Source organism: Engystomops pustulosus, chromosome 6 (genome assembly GCF_040894005.1).
Source record: "Engystomops pustulosus chromosome 6, aEngPut4.maternal, whole genome shotgun sequence".
NCBI classification, from domain to species: Eukaryota; Metazoa; Chordata; class Amphibia; order Anura; family Leptodactylidae; genus Engystomops; species Engystomops pustulosus.
In genome coordinates, this window is record NC_092416.1 from 86090728 (window position 1) to 86113386 (window position 22659).

At 41.8% G+C, this 22659-nt stretch overlaps 1 protein-coding gene across 1 annotated transcript; it reads left to right on the forward strand.

Moving 5' to 3' along the window:
- Window positions 1-570: 570 nt before the first annotated feature.
- NUCB1 (nucleobindin 1) lies at window positions 571-20932 on the forward strand. Its single transcript, XM_072110212.1, has 13 exons — window positions 571-746; window positions 7141-7258; window positions 9478-9585; window positions 10163-10295; window positions 10625-10728; window positions 11350-11535; window positions 12671-12761; window positions 12886-12944; window positions 13446-13538; window positions 14915-15004; window positions 15772-15942; window positions 18262-18379; window positions 19501-20932. The coding sequence occupies exons 1-13, from the start codon at window positions 586-588 to the stop codon at window positions 19629-19631; spliced, it is 1563 nt and encodes a 520-aa protein (XP_071966313.1). The 5' UTR covers window positions 571-585; the 3' UTR covers window positions 19632-20932.
- Window positions 20933-22659: the final 1727 nt, after the last annotated feature.

The following is a 22659-nucleotide window of genomic DNA, read 5'->3' on the forward strand; positions in this document are numbered from 1 at the left end:
CAGAGGCTACAGCTGCTATTACACAATGACCAGGTTCTGGAACCTTCATAGAGGGTTCACAACTCACCCTAACAGCTCCTGACCTGGAGAGGGCGCTATTGGCAACAAGCTGCCTGCCTATGTATTGGCAGGGGTGTTGCAGATAGAATGTTTACACTGTGAAAATCTGGACTTTAGCCAACTTGCCCTTTTGAGTAAAATTCACCCAGATTTCAATCTGCCCTTCTTGAGTTTCATGGAAGACGGTCTGCTTGACACACGGGAGAGTGAATTGTGGTTCATTGATAGAATATAGTACAGATTTCTAATGATATGCCTTGGTAGACAGTCTTGGACAGCCCCCTCTAGTGGAGGCATAATACAACTGAAGGAAATGAAAACATTTTTGTTACAACGTTTGTTTCTGGTAAATTACAATCGGACTGATATATACAAATATATATATTCGTGTGAAGTTTATTCGTGTGAAGATTATCTTTTTCTTTTTTAGGCTCCCTGTTCACAGTGGGCTGTTTCTATAGTAACGCTTGCTTTAGGGTGGAACGTCATATATGTGCGACAGGTAGCCATGTTTTTGGTGGTCTGATGTTCTGTAAGCGGTGGCGTCATAGGCCTGCGACGCTGTGCCGTGTTTCGGGTGGGCTGGCAGTGTTGTTGATACGTCACCAGCCGGAAGGGTGTCGTGGAACTTGGACAGATCGCATCACAGGCGTTTCACCTGCATCGGGCAGCCAAGTGCGGCAGAGGTAAGTGTTTTCTGGGGCGATGGAGCCGTGTTATGACGGGGTACGGGTGTATGAATAGAAGTGATTAGGTGACATGATGGCACTTGGCACGGTTTGGATGAGACTGTGATGGGGAGGAGGGTCAGACGGTGAGCAGCCATGTCATTATTGCTATACATTATGTATGATACTGGGGGAGGGGAGGTGGCTTAGTGTAATGACAGTGCTGGACTCAGGAATAGGGTGTAGAACTATAATAAAAAATATTTGTAAATGGCTTTTGTTACTTCATTAGAGCCCCTATAGTGGAAGGGGAGTCCATGTCTAATTGTGACATGTCACAAGATGTTGTTGGTCTCTGAGAGATGAATCACCCCGCTTCCTGGGGGTCTGCCATGTTGTATTCCATTCCCGAACCCTGGGATGTAACCAAGCAGCTCCATAGTATAACATGGAGGGGTTTGAGTTCCACCATCATAGCTAGTGGCGTAACAAGGGGAGGCAGGGCCCCATCGCACAATTCTGAATGGGGCTTAAAACCCCCTTAAAAATATGGATAAAGTATATACACACCATATATACATGCATCATATACACAGACGTATAGCATCTTCACACCCAATACCCATGATACCGGGACCCCCTCCGCCTCCGCTTAGACACACCTGTTTTTATAGGGTAGACTCTCCCTTGTCTGTAGGGAGCACTATCTGCACCTCCTCGCTGGAGATGGCCGCTCCTAGCAGCCCCAAACCTCATCGCCACAGACAATAGATAGGAATAAAGTTATGTGGTGCATAGCGTCCCTGGCATTTGATCAGCACTGCAATGTACAATTCTCATGTTACTGTGTTAGAGCCAGGTTTTCTCTTTGTACACACATCCTGCCACATTGTGTATTGTCTTCAGTGTGCATCCTTCTTGGCCCAGAGGCTATTTCTGTCTCCTATATATCGTGTCCCTCTTCCATACGATCTCCGATTTCTGTTAGTGGATGAAACAGTGGCCATATTTATCAAAACTAGTGCAGTCTGTACTATGAGTCCCTACTATGGAGTGTGCAGGGTGTGCCAGATTCTTAAAAACTGGTGCACGATCTTCATTTATCTGGCGCCCCCTGCACTGCTTAAGTGCACTTTGTACATGCTGCGGAATTGTGGCGCAAACTCTGAGTATGCACGAACACACCCCTTTAGGTGCACATTTTTATGTCTTGTCGGACACAATGCAGCCGTAACACAAAACTGGAGCAGACACTTTAGGGTGAAGACTCACATGGCGTTTTTAGGCAGTTTTTGGGCCGTTTTTAGTTAGTGTGTTTTCATATCGTTGAAAACGCATGCGTTTTTGACAGGTTTGACCAATTATCTTAATTCAAACTGGTCAAAAACGCATGCGTTTTCAAAAAACGCATGCATTTTTAACGATGTGAAAACGCACTAACAAAAAACGGCCTAAAAACGCCATGTGTGTCTTCACCGGAGGCCGGTGGCACACGTGGCATTTTGAATCCATTTTTGGGGCGTTTTTTGAACGCATCAGTTCTTTCCGTTTTCCCCAATTATGATAATTGTGAAAAATGGACAAAAACGGATGTGTTTTTTAGCCGACTGCTTAAAAACGCCCCCCAAAAACGGGTTAAAACCGCCACGTGTGCCACCACTCTAATAAATACACATACAAGCAGTTTCTTTTTAGTTCAAAGTCAGACACAAAACTGGTGCAAACAACTTTAATACATGTGGACCATATTGTCTGTATTCAGAGACAGAAAACATCTATGTTCACACAGAGCCATCATTTGTAATTATAGACTCCAAGCTAAATTTTTAGTGTGAATCATCTACTTTACGACCACTCTTGGTGGTCGTCCTCCTCGGGACAATTAAGATTGCAAGAAAGCAAAACTGTTTCAGGTGTGTATTAATGGGTTAGTCAGGTTTAGAACACATAATAATTCTAAGGCTGGTGCCACATGCACCGGGGCTGGCCGCAGCCCGATCGCATGTGCGTTTCTATGGAAACGCCTGCGATCGGGAACGAGCCGCCGGTGTTTTGCATTAAATTAACGCAAAACACCGGCGGCTCATTCCCTATCGCAGGCATTTCCATAGAAACGCCCATGCGATCGGGCCGCAGGCCGCCCCAGTGGGTGCGGCTTTGTTTGCGTTTTCAAGCGCAGACAAAACGGTGCATGTGGCACCAGCCTGAGGGCGCATTCACACGTTCCGCTAGCGCCGCGTTCATAGCGCGACGCTAGCGCACAGGGGGTGGAGTTTGGGGCGATCGCATATGCGTTTCCAGAGAACCGCATGTGATCGGGTTATTAATCGCATGCGTTTCCCGGGAAATGCATATGCGATCGGCCCAAGCCCCGCCCACTGTGCACTAGCGTCGCGTTATGAACGCGACGATAGCGGAACGTGTGAACATGCCCTAAGGCCGGTGTTTTCAAATGCAGACAAAGCCGCGCCTACCTGGAAACGCCTGCCATCGGGAACGTGCCGCCAGTGTTTCGCGTTAATGTAATGCAAAACACCGGTGACTTGTTCCTGGTCGCAGGCGTTTCCCCGGTAGGCGCGGCTTTGTTTGCGTTTTCAAACGCAGACAAAGCGCTACGTGTGGCACCGGCCTAAGTCTGTGAATGCCAGACTGTGGGTGGTGGCACCTGTGGCGTTTTGAACCCGTTTTTAGTCTATTATCTTAACTTAAAACGAACAAAAACACTTGTGTTTCCAAAAACTCTTCCTTTTTCTAACGGACTGAAAACGCATCACTAAAAACGGGTTCAAAACGCCACGTCTGCCACCACCCTACGCGTTGGTCAGCTTTCTAGGACTGAACACTATTCCAATGACATGACTACAAGTATCAGTTATTTATGATCCAAGGATTTCCTGCTTTCCCATGGAACATTGAACTAACTGTAATCATGTTTTCAGTATGACATTGTTGTCTAAAGGCCGTGTGGTGGCTCCTTGTATCGTATTTAACTATGATGCTTGAAGTCTTGTCTCCAGGTCAGCGTTTGATCCGTGAAATACCGTGATCTTGTGTTTTTAACATTTAGGGTGATGCCACACATGGGGTTTTGAACCCGTTTTTGGTCCATTTTAAAGCAGTTCGTTAAAAACTGCATGCGGTTTTTGACAGGTTTTACCAATTATCTTAATTAGAACTGGATAGACTGCTTAAAAACGGGTTCAAAACGCCATGTGTGGCATCGCCCTTAGTTGTATGGCTCTGGAACCTGACGTAAAGAGGGTGATTACTTAAAACAAAATATTATCACACTACCTGTTATGATTATTTTCTGACTTTATATAGAGGAGTTATGTTATAGGTATACAGGCGGTCCCCTACTTAGGGTGAAGACACACATGGCGTTTTTGGGCCGTTTTTGGGCCGTTTTTACTAAGTGCGTTTTCAGATCGTTAAAAACGCATGCGTTAAAAAACGCATCCGTTTTTTAAAAACGCATGCGTTTTTTGAAAACGCATGCGTTTTTGTCCGTTTTTCATTGCGCAATTTCGGAAAAACGGACAAAAACGGATGCGTTTTTTAAAGCATGCGTTTTTAACTATCTGAAAACGCACTTAGTAAAAACGGCCCAAAAACGCCATGTGTGTCTTCACCCTTAAGGACACCCGACTTACAGACAACCCATAGTTACAGACGGACCCCTCTGCCCACTGTGACCTCTGGTGAAGCTCTCTGGATGCTTTACTATAGTCCCAGACTGCAATGATCTGCTGTAAGGTGTCTGTAATGAAGCTTTATTCATAATTCTTGGTCCAATTACACCAAAATTTTTGAAACTCCAATTGTCACTGGGGCAAAAGAAAAAAAATTGTCTAGAAATTCCATTATAAAATATACAGTTTCGACTTACATACAAATTCAACTTAAGAACAAACCTCCAGACCCTATCTTGTATGTAACCCGGGGACTGCCTGTATCACCATGCTGCAGGTGATAATACATTAAATCCAAGGTTGTAACTAATGGCACTGCCCCATTGACTGATTAAATGTAGGAACTGCCTGTGCAGAGAATGGCCTCATGATTAAGGTACTCAATTACCATGTATACGTAGGGGGATTCAAACCAAAATATGATAAGGCTTGGAAGAGTACACTGAATCCAGCATCTGGGATCATGATACCTTTATATTCAATGGAAAACATTTGCTAAAATATTTCCTGTTACTTTCTCTATGGTAGTATAGGACCTGGTTCACACTCTCCCTCTATGCCTCACACTCTTGTCCTGGTTTAGCCTATAATGCTGGAACAGATGAAGTAAGCGTCCTTCTATTGCTTTCACATTAAGAAGGCAATACTGGATTTTTTATGACTCATAGTCTGTCTGTATGATGAAACCAAAGTGTAGAACAGAAACGTGGCAGGACTTGCCTGCACCACTGACATTACACAACCAGTGATGTACACACAGAACACTTATCATACAGTTCTGACCCATAAAGGTATCAGTCGTCTGGAGATGTTCATCCCTTCCAGATGTCAAGCAATGGCATGTCTTCCAATGCTGCATCAAGTCACAGAGAGCCCTAGGGTGAGAGCTGAACGTGTGTATCAGACCCTGTTGTTCTGGGAGGCCGCCGCTAGCTTGTTCTGGGAGGCCGCCGCTAGCTTGTTCTGGGAGACCGCCGCTAGCTTGTTCTGGGAGGCCGCCGCTAGCTTGTTCTGGGAGACCGCCGCTAGCTTGTTCTGGGAGACCGCCGCTAGCTTGTTCTGGGAGACCGCCGCTAGCTTGTTCTGGGAGACCGCCGCTAGCTTGTTCTGGGAGACCGCCGCTAGCTTGTTCATATATCATAAGTTTTCTACAGCCGTACCACAACTTCTAATATGCTGGGTATCTATCTCCACTGCTTACCTGGCAGCTTTTACATTATACTCCTAGTCTATCACTGTGCGTGCATATTACAAAGTCACTGCTTAAAGTATAACACACCATTTAGCTATGAAGCGACCAGATTAAAGGGACTCTGGAGTCTTCTTTTAATGGGGTAAAATCAGGTGACAGTCACAGTTAATTAATTGAATAATGCAAGGTGCATGGCCTGAAGGCAGAAGCATGACTTATTTTCATTGTTGTCCTAGAACTTAGAGTGATCCCTTCAGGCCCTTCACAAAGTATAATTCAATGCATCAGCTATCACTGGAGTGTTCCTTTAACTACTAGTCCCCTCTGGTAGGGTATGAAGTGAGCAGAGATGAGTTAAGTTTTGAGGCTTCTGGTCAGTGTCTCTCTATACGCCCCTATCAATAGTACCTTGAAACAGGCTCATGGTGTCCTATTAAAGATAAGAATATCTTAAAGATCGCATGAGGCTTGTTATTATGTGAGCTAAAGAACCGAAGATACAGTTAAAGTTCCAGTTCTATTTCTTTAAACATACACCTGGTTGTGGAGCTCTCAGAAAACCTGATGTGATCTGAAAGATGAAATTTCTAGGTACTATATAACCCAAGATATGGGTGTCCAAAGTGACATTTCCCTGCAGCCTCTAAACTTGACTCATCTCTGGACTCCTGTGGCTTGATTTTCACATGACTTATGTTTATTTTTTTTAGGATTTTTTTTAACAGGAAAATGGGCGAGATTTCACATAAGAGAGGGTATTCTAGAAAAGTCATTTCATACCCTAACTGACTGGACTATTAGTTTAATAGGGCAGAATCTGACTTCACATACATGGGGCTGCTGCAAAAAAATATTATATTCTGTGCAGGCCTCTATCAGATGTATGCCATAACAGAGATTAAAGAGCCACCTGAGGATGTGAGGTGTATAGTAACATTCACCTCCACCTGCTGAGTGCTACGGGCAATAATGCCCAAATGTTATTAAATGTTTTATTAAATAAAAAGCAATCAAAAGGTTATACAGTGCCCAAACCTGCAGCAATGAAAACGTCATCACATCCCGCAAAAAAAGACCCCTTACGCAGGTCCGAAGTATAAAAAAGTTATTGGTGTCAGAATATGGCAATATGAAGAATCATTTTTTGTACTATAGGGTTTAATTTTTTTTTTTTAAATGTTTTGAAACCTAATAAAACCTACATAAATTTGGTATTACCGTGATCGTATTGACCCAAGAAATAAAGTAGTGGTGTTGTTTGGAGCACACAGGGCGAGCTGTAAAAACTGTGTCCACAAGAAATTGGTACAAATGTTATTTTTTTTCTACAATTTCATTGGATTTAGAATTTTTTCCGGTTTCACAGTAACCAGCATGGAATATGAAATGCTGTCACTATGAAGAACAATTGGTTGGGCAGAAAACAAGCCCTCATAAGGCAGTGAAAAATGGAAACACAAAAAAAACGAAATGACATGGTTAAGTAAGGAGTTAATAACGCATTGTTCATATTGTTCTTGTTTTTCAGTACCGTGATGATGAAGATCCATGTCCTGCTGCTATGCTTCCTACTGGGGCTTAGTCTGGCTGTACCCATAGACCGGGCCCCTCCAAAGAAAGAACCAGAACCTCCGGCAGAAACTGCAGTAAGTGTCCTGCTATGTCACATGAGGTATACTTCTAGGAGGGGATGTCTGACCTGTAGGAAGGAGACAGGAGGATTCTGATGAACCTGTGTGTCATTTACAAGTCTCATCAAATATGAGGATAAAGTAATTTGCTAATTAATATCTGTTATCAGACAGATGCCAATCTCTCTGTAATAACCAGGACTAATTAGTGATTACAGAGAACCCTTCTGCTCTGTAATTAGACTAAACATAAGCAAATTATAGAAAGGGAAAACTACTCATTTCATTGTAGCAGCAGATATAACTTATTGGTTGACTAAGAAAAAAATCAGTTTAAAGGGGTTTTCCGAGTTTAAGAAATAACCTTTAAGAATAACAAAAACAAAACCAAAGTGTACTTACCCCCTCCGGCGCTGCGGGTGTCCCATGTCGTGGTCTGTCTGATCTGTGCCCCTGTTTATTTACAGGGGCACAGAATCTGCGCACAGGGAGCTTCCGGTCGGAGAGGTGGCCGGCCACACCCATCCTTCCCTATCTCTCAGCATTGAAGGGTGCTGTGAGATGGTGTCCGATGGGAGGTTCCTGTCGGCTGGAAGCTCCCTGTGCGTCCCTGCAAACAAACCGGTGCACAAATCAGAAGGACCGTGGTGTTCGGGACCTCAGGAGTCCCGGAGGAGGTAAGTGAAGTTTTTTTTTAGCCCACCCAAGCTCGGCCCTTAATTATTTCTTAAACTTGGATAACCACGTAAAGTGAAGCTGTCACTATGAAAATGCGATGTAAACTTCAGGCAACATGGATGAGCTGAGCACATTGTAAATGGTGTCTTATATGCAAGCAGCATGTTATAGAGCAGGAGGAGCTGAGCAGATTGGATATAGCATGTTGTAGAGCAAGGTGAGCTCTGCCTTCTGACAAGTGCTATTGAATATTTTCTTTAACAACATTAATGACTCTACTATGCTCCTTCTTCTCTTACAATACTGCCTGTATATAGGACACTATGTAGAACCTATTCACCTATGCTCTATGACACGTTGCCATTTTCAAGTAGACTGTGGGCACATCAAAATCATTAGGGGTGTGCAACAGTCTTGAGATCCAACCCCAATAATATTAAAAAAATAATAGACTGTGCTTCACTTGGATATGACAGGAGAGTGTATCAGGACGTTTCGGCCCAATGGGTCTTTGTCAGCACACTGTGCTATGCATCCATTGTATGGAACGCATGGTGTATGGTGCTGTTGCACACAAGTTAAATACACTGGGTACAGCAGCCTAGCGTGCAGCAGCACCATATAACATGTGTTCCATACACTGGACATCTTTATTGTATCATACCCAAGTGGAGCGCAGTCTACTATTTCTTTGACATGCTGCAGATTACACATCATTTTCATGGTGAAAATGTTAGAGGACCTGTCACCCTAAAAATACCCTCTAGGAGCTGCTTACTAAATTAAGCAGCTCCTAGCGCTACCCCAGTAATAGCAGTGTTAAATTGCTACGTTTTTCTATGTAGCCCCCAGAATGCCGGAACAAGCTTGCAGTGGTCCAGTGTATTCATGAGGGGGGTGGTCCGAGGAGGCGGACCCATGGTAGGGGCAGTCCAGGGGATAAGTAACAGAGAGGGCAGCGCCTCGGACCGCCCCCCTCATGAATATAACAGACCGCTGTAAGCTAGGTCCACTGTTTGGAGGCTATGTAGTGCAGTGTTTGCTAGCTTTATCGCAATGTTCTTTTAAGGGGACATGTTTTTTTGTTTTTTTTTTCTCTTAACCTGTCCGGCATAGTAAAAACGGATTAACATATCTGGGAAGCCATGCATCACTCCATGTCTCAGCTATTTCTCCTGGAAATGTAGACATAAATAGCCAGTTGATGCCAATCCAGGCTAATTGTGATTTAAATAAATATGTGTGGGTATTAAATCTTGGTCTTTGTGTGGCCTAAACTTGTGCTCATATTCTGAAATCATTGAATTCTTAGCATCACTAGAGGGGCACTTCAGCAGCTCTAAGAACTAAAGGTTTGAGGTCTGTATACCGTGGCTGGCATTAAGCTGAACAAGACAGATGCCATTACCCTATGGATATTGGTGGGATTGTTCTGAGCAATGTTGATTGGATGGTCCCATACTAGTGTAATCACACGAAAAATCTTCTAAAATTGTTATTGATCTAGAGTAAAATAAGCAGCATTGGTTTATTTATAATTTCATGTAACACCATAGGATACAGGCCTGCACTATGATCGCTACCTACGAGAGATAATTAATGAATTGGAAACGGACAACCATTTCCGTGAGAAGCTTCAGGCCGCCAATGCAGACGACATCAAGGTAACTGAGAGAAGACTGGTCAGTCGTGTGTGCTCCGAGACTACCTTTGTACCATGTGTTTGCTTTTCACCCTGTTGTCTTTGGCTACATGGAAGAGCAAAGTACTTTTTTAAAAATTTACAAAGAAACATAATAATTCTTCAAAGATTAAGGAGTTGGTTACTCAGAAACTTATCAGTAAAGATAAGGGGAGCCCTGTAAATATTACTTGTTTCCTGTTCACTAGATAAGTAAACTGTGAAGATCTTGTCTCGGTCATATATTTTACATGCAATGCTGAATGTTCATTAAGGAAGGCAATTTCGTCTAATGTGAAAGGCTAGTCTATTGCTCATGAGTGAGTTTGATGCATACAACATGCCCGTGCAACATTAACTGAACTCGCCATGTCAATTCAGTTGAGCATATCAAACTCGCACATCGGTGATGTGCCTTAGACTTAAAATTAGTATCTGCAGAAAGATGTGGGAATGGTAAATGTCAGATTTTTATCATATTCCTAAGACCCTCTTATACCCAGGTAAACCAAATCAGATTGCATAATGCCAAGTTATACTCTGTTATTTTCTCTCTTTAGAATGGTAAGCTCAGCAAGGAGCTCGATTTTGTAAGCCATAATGTAAGGACAAAGCTAGATGAACTGAAGAGGCAGGAGGTGTCCAGGCTACGGATGCTGATTAAGGCAAAAATGGACGCAACCATGGAGGAAAGTGAGTAGAACGGTGGTGAGGGGTACACTAGCCTGGTATGTGGTGTTACACTTTTTTTTTTCACAGTATTGGAATCCTACATTACAACATTTCATTGATGGCAGAGAAAAAAAGGCCATTTATCACACTTTATAAGATTGTGATTAACAATGTGATATCAAGATCAGATATTTACTGTACTTCCAATGGATGGCTGACTTCTATTCCCAATGTTCACAAAATGAGAGGTGTACGGAGCTGTCAACCCCATATTTTGCAGAAAAGAAAAATGCTGTGGCAAATCTGTATAATATATATCTATATCTCTATCTGTGATTTATCTTTCTTAGATGTGCAGATTGACCACCTTGCTTTGCTGAAACAGTTTGAGCATTTGGACCCTCAGAACCAACATACATTTGAAGCCCGGGATTTGGAGTTGCTCATTCAGGCTGTAAGTTAAATAGTAAGGTATCTAGACCTGATATATCTGACCGGTTTATTAAACATCTTTTAAGATGCGAAGTGTAGGGATGGAAAGGTTTTTATAAAATAAAGCTTGTCTTTTAATCTTGACCTCCACACTTTATTATGTGCTGGAAAAAGGGAGTAGGAGCCTAATGCAAGCAGGGGCAGGATAATAATGCATAAGATCTTTTTACAGATCTTTTTAGACCTAGGCCTGTGGCCAGGACAGAGCCATCTTCTACGCCTAGTGGAGAGGTTGTTCTACCATCAACATAGACAAAGGTTCTTTACTGTAAGAGCAGTGAGACTGTGGAACTCTCTGCCGCAGGAGGTTGTTATGGCGGACTCTATGTACATGTTCAAGAGAGGCCTGGATGCCTTTCTTCAGAACAAAAATGCAATATATTATGGGAACAAAACGTCTGTTGAATTTTGTGGGTTGGTGGAACTGCATGTTTTTCCAACCTTATTTACTGCATATGCGCTGCATATTAATAATGACGGGTATAGGGAAATGGCGTTAAAGGTTTGGATAATGGTAATGGCTGTATGGCTCCATCCTAAACTGGTAATAAATTGTGATACATTCCATAATTACTTTCCTTAGGCCACCAAGGATCTAGAGAACTATGATGCTGCTCGTCATGAAGAGTTTAAACGCTATGAGATGATGAAAGAACATGAGAGACGGGAATATCTTAAGTCCCTGGATGAAGATAAACGGAGAATGGAAGAAGCACACTACGAAGAGATGAAGAGAAAGCACAGGGAACACCCTAAGGTTAATGTACCAGTAAGTGGCGTTTATTTTCTGTTTATTGTTGTATGTCTTGTATGTCTGTCTAAGTAGTTTTTATTAAAGGACTTGTTCCAAGATATGAAAGTTTCACATTCACATTACGCCATCCGTTTTTTTACACATTTTCTAAAAAAGCTGATGAGTTTCTATTCTACTTCTTGCCCCTCCCAGTTGGTTGCCTAGCAAAATTTGAAGAAAAAAAACTCTACACATACGAGACAAAATAACGCATGCTGTGAAAAAAAAGGACCTTAATATGACCGCACCCTAAACATTCAGATAACACTTTTTTTCTTTTCTTGAAAGTATTGTAGCGATATCGAATATCGCAATACTTCTCTGGGTATTGTATACACATTCTGGTATCGGTGACACCCTGGTGTGAAATAACTTTAAAGGGAACCTGTCATCATCAGTTGGCCTGACAAACCTCTACCAGTATATTGTCAACTGCGTTTTTGATGCTTTCTTGGTCCAGTGTGGTGATCTCATCCAGAAAATTGACTTTGGTTGTATTAAGTCAAGGAGGCGGAGAGTTACACTGAAGTCAAGGGGTGGAACTCTGAATGTCTCCTCCTCTGTGATCATGCATTTGACTTCAGGAGATAGGTTTAGTGATGTCTCTGGATGCAGCAGGATAAAATACAGTGAAGGGGCTTTCTGAGGAAGAGAGTGTGAAAATCTCCGCCTCCTTGACCTTTATACAACCAACTCACATCTCAATTCATATTTAATTTTCTGGATGATTCCACCACACTAGATAATGAAAGAAACCCGATCTTGAAGGTGTCCAGCTGCTTGGCAACATACTGGTAGTGGCTTATTTGGTCAATTTCTGCTGACAGGTTCCCTTTAAGCATCATGATGTCATTTTCTACCTCTCAGGTTTGTTCTGCTTTACCTTGTTAAATGCCCAAGTGATCAAAAACATCCCTCAGAGTTCCCTAAGGTTGAGTTGAACACTTCAAACTCCCACATGGGAAAGAGGCCCAAAACTGAAGAACAGAAAAGTTGTGCCCTAGAATAGAAAGGAGCTCTGGTTTGTTACTGATACAAAGGAGATCATGTCAATGTGTGAACAGCAGTCCCTTTCTTCACTGTGTATAAACTAGTCAATCTTTTTCACTAGGGAAGTAAAGATCAACTAAAGGAAGTCTGGCAGGAGACAGATGGCCTGGACCCCAATGACTTTAATCCAAAAACCTTCTTCAAATTACATGGTAATTTCTTAATATAAAAAATGCTGCATCCCTTTTATTCTCTCCTCTGGCATGTAAAGTGTGCACATGACAAATTCCTCTCCTATATGTCAGATCCCATATTCCTTTCATATCTGTGTTTTAGATACCAATGGGGATGGTGTTCTGGATGAGCAAGAGCTGGAAGCACTGTTTACAAAGGAGGTAAATTGTCTCCCCCCCCCCCCCCCCCCCATAAATAAATCCAAATATAGATTTTAAGCATGAGTCACTTGTAATACCAGCTACAGGCCCAGACAATTGTGATGTGTATACTGAAAGGTCCAAACACACTGGAGGAGATGTATTAATCGACAATTCTCTGCTGCCCCAGATTAATCCTTGTGTCTGATGCTGGATGATTAATCTGGTGCGGTATAAAACTGGAGAGTCCTACTTTGCGACCCACTCTACTGATTGAACTTTCTTACAGGTCATTTCCTGAAAGGCCACAAAACTGCCTAAAAATTTCATTTCATGTGCAATATAATTCAGTATTCTGGCGTAGACAGATTGAGACATCTTCCCCAGTACCTTTTTTTTTTTTCTCTCATGTCATGAAATCCTGTTAGAATGCACTTGGAGTAGATTATAACCAAATTATATGACGGTCCTTACTGAGCACTGTATAAGTGAAGTCAATAATTTTTGCATTGTGATTTTTAGCTGGAGAAAGTCTATGACCCGAAGAATGAAGAAGATGACATGACAGAGATGGAGGAAGAGAGGCTGCGGATGAGAGAGCATGTCATGAAAAATGTATGGAAGTTTTATATGTGCCCGTAAGGGATGGGGTACGGCGGGAATACATCATGTGAATGTAGCCTAAATCTGTTTTACCAATCGAAAAACTGATGCAGTCATGCAGTCCTCTTTATGTTACATCCTTCTATAAGATCCCAAATCTCTCAACTGTCTTTGTAGTCTTGGGGCTTTTCACCTCACAGAGCAGAATGTAAATGGGAAATTGTTTAGAAATTTTTTTTTTTTTGTTTCCTTAAAAATGTATTAACCTTTAAAACATTACTGCACCTTCTTAAAGGCCTAGAAGGGGTTGAGTGCTTTAGACAATTCAGTTTGTTTCCTGGTTAACCCTAATAATAAAATGATCGGGTTGTCACCCAGTTAAGAGCTCTTTCAGATGGCCGTAGTCAGCCGCTGACTTACTAGACCAGTGGTGACAAACCTATGGCACGGGTGAGCACTCAGGCCATCACCCCAGGACAGAGTCCCCTAGACCAAATCCACCAAATCTTCCTGTGGTCCCAGGCAACTTAAGGAATGCTGCTCTCAGCGCTATTTTAAAGCAACACTTCATTGGCTGTTTGGAACTGCAGGAAAAGTGAGGTGGTGTTGACAGAACCCCGTCATCTTTGGAGGTCTTCCTGCTAGACCCACCATTCTTCATCTACAGAGCGACCCTCTTTCTTTCAACTGTATTGGTGGCCAATTGAAAGATGTGGAAGAACAGGTAACAATAAGTTACTGCTTAAAATGACACATTGGCACTTCACAGTAAATAAGTGGATTATGGTCGTAGTTTGGGCACTCGTTCTCTAAAAGGTTCGCCATCACATACTATGCATTGTATTGATATATAATGCACCGAGTCCCGTCAGTCCTTAAAATCCAGCCAGCGCACAGTCTAGGATTTTAGGGTTCAAGATAGAAAGAAAAAATATAGCTGGCACTCACCAATAAAAATCAATTCTTTATTCAATTCATTTATTAAATGAATAAAGAATTGATTTTTATTGGTGAGTGCCAGCTCTATTTTTTCTTTCTATCTTGAACCACAGTTTGTACCTTTATGGACTTGCCATTCGAGCTAGAGCACCACACTTATTTCTACAAATGGCTGACATCTTAAAGCAGCATTGCATATGCTAAAACACTGATGAATGGATCCCTGTGAAAATCGCTGTGTAGTGCCCCTCATCACATCCTTCTCTCTATAGAAGTCTAGGATTTTAGGTTTTGTAGCTTTTAAAAGCATTAGCTTGTCACCTATCCCCAGGTTAAATGATAAGAATTCTGAACTCCACCCATCACAGTGATGATCTGGGATCCCCTGTTTGTAGTGACAGTCTTGCATCCATGTTGCTTCCTAATGCAAAGCCTGTTTTCCCTCTTAGGTGGACACAAATCATGACCGTTTGGTGACACTGGAAGAATTCCTGAAATCTACAGAAAGGAAGGAGTTTAATGAGGAAGGGGGATGGGAGGTGAGGAATCTCTTTCTATTCTTTATAATTGAAATAGAAATTGCGGAAATAAATTGGAGAATCCCAGCAACTGGAAAGGGTAACATGCTTATCAAAGTTTTCTACTGTGGTGTAATTAGACAAAGGTCTTATGCTTGAGGTGTACACCACCTATTTAGAACATTACTTCATGGGGAGGAGGGGGTGCAAGGAAACGGGAAAGATGTAACTGTGATGAGCGTGTTAAACTTTTATATCAGATAATTAAAAGAATGTGTCAAAACCCAGGTTTTATCATGACTATTGATGCGCTGAGTATTTATATAATTCATGAATAAAATGGGTAATGCCTACAGTAAACTGTATGTTCAGGATATATGTAATGAGGGTGGTCCCGTTGGTTTATTTATCCCCCTCATACAATGTGCAAGTGGATATTGTTACACCAGATGCAGAGTTGTAGGGACAGCAATGGCCTGCTGATTCCTGTTATTATATTTTTATGCAGGACCAGATATCTGTCACCATTGATACCTGTTGCACTTGTACACAGTGCGGTGAAGACGTGTTGTATTTAGACGCATCACGACGACTGTGCATGTAAAAATATAGGACATGTCCAATATTTCTCCGTGCTATGGTTTTGGCTCTACGCTGATCTAAAGGGGAGAGCTCCTCTCCTGCTGTCTGAACGCTGTCGCTCAAATTATCTATCCCTATGCTAACTCTGTGTATTAAAAAGCAACCCAACAAAAATGTTCTCCACTGACCATACTTCTTTGTTTCAGACTGTGGATGAATCCCAGATTTACACTGAAGAGGAGCTGCGTATATTTGAGCAGGATCTGGCTGCCCAGGAAACTGCCTTGAATCAGCGTGCAGAGGAGCTCCGTAGAGAGCATGAAGTCCTACAGCAGAGACAGCTAGAGCTGGATGCTCAGAAGAAAGAATACCAACAGGTAAATACTGTACAGGCAGTCCCCGGGTTACATACAAGATAGGGTCTGTAGGTTTGTTCTTAAGTTGAGTTTGTATGTAAGTCGGAACCGTATACTTTAATATTGTAACCCCAGTCAAAATTTTTTTGGTCTCTGTGACAATTGGATTTTAACCCCTTAAGGACGCAGGGTTTTTCGGCCGATTTCTCGCTCTCCAACTTCAAAAATCCATAACTTTTTCATTTTTCCGTGTAGAGACCTGTGTGAGGGCTTATTTTGTGCGTAACAAATTTTACTTTCCCGTGATGTTATTTATTTTAACATGCCGTGTACTGCGTAGCTGAAAAAAAATTCCAAATGTGGAAAAATTGAAAAAAAACGTCACGTGCGTCACGTTCTTGTGGGCTCAGTTTTTACGACTTTCACTCTTCGCTCCAAATAACACGCCTACTTTATTCTTTGGTTCGGTGCGATCGCGGTGATACCAAATTTATATAGGTTTTATTGTGTTTTCATACATTTTCAAAAATTAAACGAATGTGTACAAAAAAGAAAAAAAAATTTTTGCCATCTTCTGACGCTAATAACTTTTTCATACTTTGGCGCACAGAGATGTGTGAGGTGTCATTTTTTGCGAAATGAGGTGACGTTTTCATTGCTTCCATTTTGAGGTCTGTGCGATATTTTGATCATTTTTTATTTCATTTTTTATGTTATGTAAAAAGGTGTAAAAGTCGCATTTCGGACATTTGGGCGCCATTTCCCGTCTCGGAGGTCACCGCCGGCCGTAACCGTTTTTATATTTTGATAGATCGGGCATTTTGGGACGCGGCGATACCTAATATGTTTGTGATTTTTACTGTTTATTATGTTTTATATCCGTTCTAGGGAAAGGGGGGTGATTTGAACTTTTAATATTTTATTAATTTTTTTTATTTTTTAAACTTTTTTTTTTTTCTTTTTTTTTTCACTATCTTTTAGACCATCTAGGGTACATTAACCCTAGATGGTCAGATCGCTGCTACCATATACTGCAATACTTCTGTATTGCAATATATGGCATTTTTGCAGCACATTCATTACAATGAGCCACTGGCTCATTGTAACGAATCTGCAGCTGCCAGATAGCCTCGTGTCAAAAGAAGACACGAGGCTACCATGGCAACCGATCGCCGCCCCCCGATGACGTTCGGGGGCGTGGCGATCGAAAAAAAGATGGCGGCGCCCGCGCGCCGCCGTCTTTTAAATGCCGCCGGCGATTTTGCCGGCGGCAACGGGGGGGTTAATAGCCGCGATCGGTGCTTGCACCGACCGCGGTTATTAGCGGTGGGGGTTTTATGCATTTTGCAAAAACCCCCACCTTTGTATGAAGAGGACTCAGCCCGTGAGCCCTCTTCATACATCCCTTATACCTCTGCGCCGTAGAGCTACGGCGCAGAGCGTTAAGGAGTTAAAAATGTTGGATTGTCATAAGAACCAGGATAAACAATAAATCTTGATTGCAGACTCCTGTGATAACTGTTACAGCTGTTTATTGTAGCCTAAGACTGAAGTACAGTAAATTACCAAAATCCAGAGGTCCGTTTGTAACTAGAGGTCATCTGTAAGTCAGCTGTATACCAAACAGAGCCTTTATTATCTATGGAGATGCCCACCTAGATGATTTTCTTACAGGGGTTTTTTTTAAAATTTATTTTGTGTACTTTATGCCGATCAGCTCTACCAACATATCCATATAGCCATCCACGATAGCTACTATAAACTCCTCCAGGAAATGAAGTTACTGGCCCATTATCCCTCATAGCACTTTTATTTGTCTTCTGGGATATCTCTTTCATACAGCACATATGATCAGGGGACCATATGGAAATGATCTGTGGGCTTCACTATGATGTTGAACCTTAGGCCATGTTACCAACATGGGGGTTGACATCAAAAAGATTGACTTTTGAGGCAGTTATTGTCCAAAGTTTATTTTACAGTACTCCCTGTCAGCAGTGTGTAGTGATTCCCGGGGGTAGGGAAACTACAGCCTGTGCTTGTGTCTCCTTATGTATTCTTTCTCTACTTCACGCCATCCCCCTCATTCTCATACCTGCTCAATGCACATGATAGGAAGTGGGGAGGGAGCTGGATAAGTGTGGAGGAGAGCGACACATTCATTGCCTGCACCTGTAAAAACTGGATTGGTATAGATTGAGCGTAACAGGACAATATATTAAATGACTTTTAACGTTTCTTTGTGAAGGAAATGGGGAGTGAGATTTGTAATATGGGTCAATGGGTATTGTTTATTTTGAACAATAATTTTTTAAAATAAAAAATTCTCTTCCTTTTTAGGCTGTAATTCAAATGGAGCAACAGAAATCCCAGCAGGCTGAACCAGCTGCTGCTGCTGCTGGACCCAATGGGGAACTGAAGTTCCAGGCTCAAGTACCCGAGGGAGCAGCTGAACATGGTAAGAACATGTCATTCCTTTATTGTAAATCTGTGATATTGATCCTCCCCTCCTCAGATCAATCTCACATCTGAATTCTCATTACACACACCAACCAAGAGAGAAAAGACAACAAATATTCATAAGCACATATATACCGTATATACATGCGATCTACCCACCAGCATACGCTATGATGTGGCGGCTTCGCTGATGCTGACGATAAAGTGTGCCTCGGCAGCCAGAGCGCATGGATGTGTCTGCCCGCTATGTTAGAAGTTAAGAGAAGGAGGAAGATGAGCCATGGGGAACATCTGAAGGTAAGTATGTAAGTTTATTGTTTTATATACCAAGGGGCTGCTGCAGGGCATTTAATGAATAAGGGGGCTGCTGCAGGGCATTTAATGAATAAGGAGGTGGTTGAAGGACAATGCATTTCCCACCCTAGGCTTATACTTGAGTCAATACATTCAGTAAAATTAGGGGCCTTGGCTTATACTCAAGTATATACAGTAATTTGATCACACCAATCAGCGTGCACAGCAGGACCGTTTCTCTGGCTGTCAGACGGAAGCAATTTTATTATTTATTATTAGATTTCTATCTACTGGAAGTAAATAGTGAAGCTTCCTGTTGAATGACAGCAAGCAGATAAAAAAAGGAATCTAGTTAGGAGTTGATGCAGAAAGCATACTTGAAAATTGCATAATGTTTCATTGTACAAACTATACATTATTGTGCTGAAATTGGACAACCCCCTTTAAATGGGTATTCTCATAATGTAAAGTGATGGTATACAGAAAGGATATGCCAGCACTCTACAATGATGAGGAACCTAATCTTGAGAATTAAGGAGCCAAAGTGTCTTCCTTTCACACTGGCACCCTGCTTACCTGACTATACTGGGATTTGGAAATGGTGGATATCTGAGCATAGCTATGCGAAGAAAAACTGAAGAGGCTGCAGTGGGGTGGTATGTCCTTAATTTTCCAGATCTCTGAACATAAAATGATATGGCGAATACCCCTTTTATCTTCAGATGGTATAGGCAATAAGATGGTATAGGCAATAATTTGTCCTGCAACATAAGTGTTGGCTATATAGTTTGCTTCCCCTCATCATTGTGTTATCCGTTTTAACAGTGAAACAAGAGGAAGCCCACCAGAGATCAGATGTCCAACCAGGAGAAGGTCCTCCAGGAGAACCGGGCCAACAGGACAAGAAAGATTCTGTGCCTTCCCAGGAACATCCGGTTCAGCAAGTCCATCCCTAAAGATTAGAGACCCATAAGAGGAGAATGCGGCAGGAAAACTAGGATCCGTCGCCTCCATCTGAGCGTCTTCTCTCTATCCCTCTGTTCTCCTGAAATTCAAAGTCAAGGGATGTGCAATCGATCGCTGGGTAAATCTCTCACATTGGGAATTGGGCTTCTTGTTTTCAGAAAACAAACTTAAAAACAAACAAAAAGATAAAGTAAAAGACTGGGAAATTAAGTAGGTTATTACCCTGGAGAATCGCCTTTTCTGTTGTCATCATGGCAGAGCATTCCATCCGTATACACAGTGGATTAGTGTCTCTGTAAGTGAGGAGTATATCATGTATACAGCATCTCTTCTGGTACAGATCTAGTAATCCCTTTCTAGATATGTAACTGTGCTGCTTCATCATTGAAGTACCAACTCTAACAGTAATGTTGGGACATTGTAGGGTTGGAATACCATCAGTTATAGTATAGTTGCCCCCTACTTCCCCAAGGACCTTTAGTACACTAGTAGTGAGGTCTTGAAGCAGCATGGCCCTTTATGCAGTGTCTTTAAGCGTGAAACCAAATATAAACAACTAAATTGAGTGGCTGCAGCTAGTGGGCTTCCACTCAGTTTTTGCTCTTTCATATTTGGTACTTCTTCAGGTCTATCATATCAATGGGATGAGTAACAGATTAAGTCTCTAGCTGCAGTATCTATTGGCACCCCAATCCTTGGATGCAGTATAGTGAGGTAAGCAAGTGATTGCCTGGTAGTATGCATCCACTTGTACTTCAGAGTGATCCTTAAATTTGCTTTGTCCACTGACACAGCATCAGTGCTCACTTGTGGCTTTTGTGGTTCTCAGCATACATGGTGGATATGTCTTTGTGTACCATGACCCAGGTCAGGTCTATGCTGTCAAAGACCTAGCAGTAAAATGATCCTACAAATACCAGTTCTTCACAACATTTTAAAAGATTTTTCCTTTAAATTTTGAACTCGAACGTATCATTGTCCCTGACTGTAATTTCAATGGACCATGCACCCAATACCTTAAAAACTAGGACTTCTAGTCAGAACTGTTTATCACTGATCACTTATGGACTATAGTTTTATGCACATTTGTGAAAAATGGATGTGGAAAACAGAAGAAAGCTTCTGTTTGTCACGCCTAAGAATCTGCACACTTGTGTACAAGAGGCCTGGAGCTCTGACCTGGTACGCATGTTTATCGCCAAATTTTCATTAATCTACCCCATTTATGCTAAAAAAAAAAAAAAAGTACTGTCTTGAGTTTATCAGTTTTTCCAGAAATTTCTTCCAGAAATTAGGTCAAAGCAGCCACAAGATTTGCAGTAAAATACTTATATTCCATGAAGCTTTTATGTTAAGAATTTTTAAAGTGCTCCCCACAACCTTCAATAAAAAAAATGTTGGAAACCTCTTCATTGTGTGCATATCTTGATTATTTACAGAAAAAAATATTTGGTCTCTCAGCTAATAGTGATGGGAAACCATTAAAGGGTATTCCCAAGAAGACTACATTCTTAAATATACTCAGGATAACAAAATAACACGCTCTCTAATTCACTGTTCTTAACAAAAAATACAGCATTTCACAGATATAAGTCCAACCTGTCACTGTCAGTCCTGATTGTTAATTTCGGTTTACGACGGTAAATCTTCTGACTATGGTCAGATTCTTATGAATCGCTTTTCTTTTCTGCATACTGCGGTGCTCTCTGCCTCTTGGCCCTCTCCCCTGCTTTACAAGACAAGCTAAGATGCAGGCACTTCCTGCAAGCAAGCAGCGTGCAGAGACTTACTACAAGCTACAGACGAATAAGGTCTTTATAGCAGAGCTGACTGTGTATTATAGGTGAGATAGCAGAGCTGAGAGTGCCATTGTGCTTTATATCATCTCATAATCTTTCACAAATAGATCATATACTTCTAGAATGTTCAGAAGCTAATCAAAAGTGTAGATAAACCCTGTACCCTAATAATCTTAAGTACATTGTCAGCTCACAGCATCTTATAGCGCAGAGGAATCATGAAGTGTCTTAAGAGTCCCAGCCCCCACTCTGGGATTTTACACTGACCATTACTGAGTTGCAGGAGCTAAACAGCAATAAAAGTGAATAGGGGCTCATGCACACTAGCTGGCTACGGCACGACAGCGCGCAGGAGAGGAGGGGGTGAGCGCTGCTTGCCCCTGCCCCTCCATAGAAAATTTTAGCAGCACGCATGCTTGTGATGCTCACTGCACCGAGCCTGTGCGGCATAGCTGTTTATGGGAGGAACGTATGTATGGCCACATTGGTCTTGCATGAGCCCTAAAATTATAAAGTAAGGGGGTTAAAAATGATCTTTCTTTATACATCATTAGGGGATTCAAAGTGGAACTTTCTTTCATGGGCAAACCCCTTTAAGGAACAGTAACCAAATATATTGCTATGACATGCATACTCTTCACATCCTCCACTAGGGGTAACATTTTTTACTGGAACTGTAAAAATCTGACTGTGCCATGTTATAAAGCTACACAAATTTGCAATAAACTGTATACGCAAGAAAAGAAAAATAACTGGCTGAATGATATTCATGGTATGTCTAATTTACCCTGGTTACAAATGTGACAAGAACTTTGTAAAAGATGCCTAGTGTAAGTAATACCAGAGTTATGGTGGAGTGATGCTGACCTCAGCTTAGAACTCCTCTACAACTTATACTAGAGAACAAATGTATGATCATGTGATTTTTTTTTTTCTGAAATAATGTAATCTCCATTGATCAACATTTGTGTTCTATAAAGTTATCAAAGTACCTTTATTTAGAAAGAAATGTGATGAGCATTTTGGCTTTTGGCCAAGCATTTGCCAGAGCCAGGTAAAATTTCAGATACTTTAATACAGATATTTAAAGAGAACCTGTCATGCAAAATAACCCCCCCCCCCCCTAAACTAAATATATTTTCATAACCTGCCATTAGAGAGCATTGCCTCTATCCCTTCATTGTCCCTCTACATGCCTGTAAACCTAAGCAATGAGGTC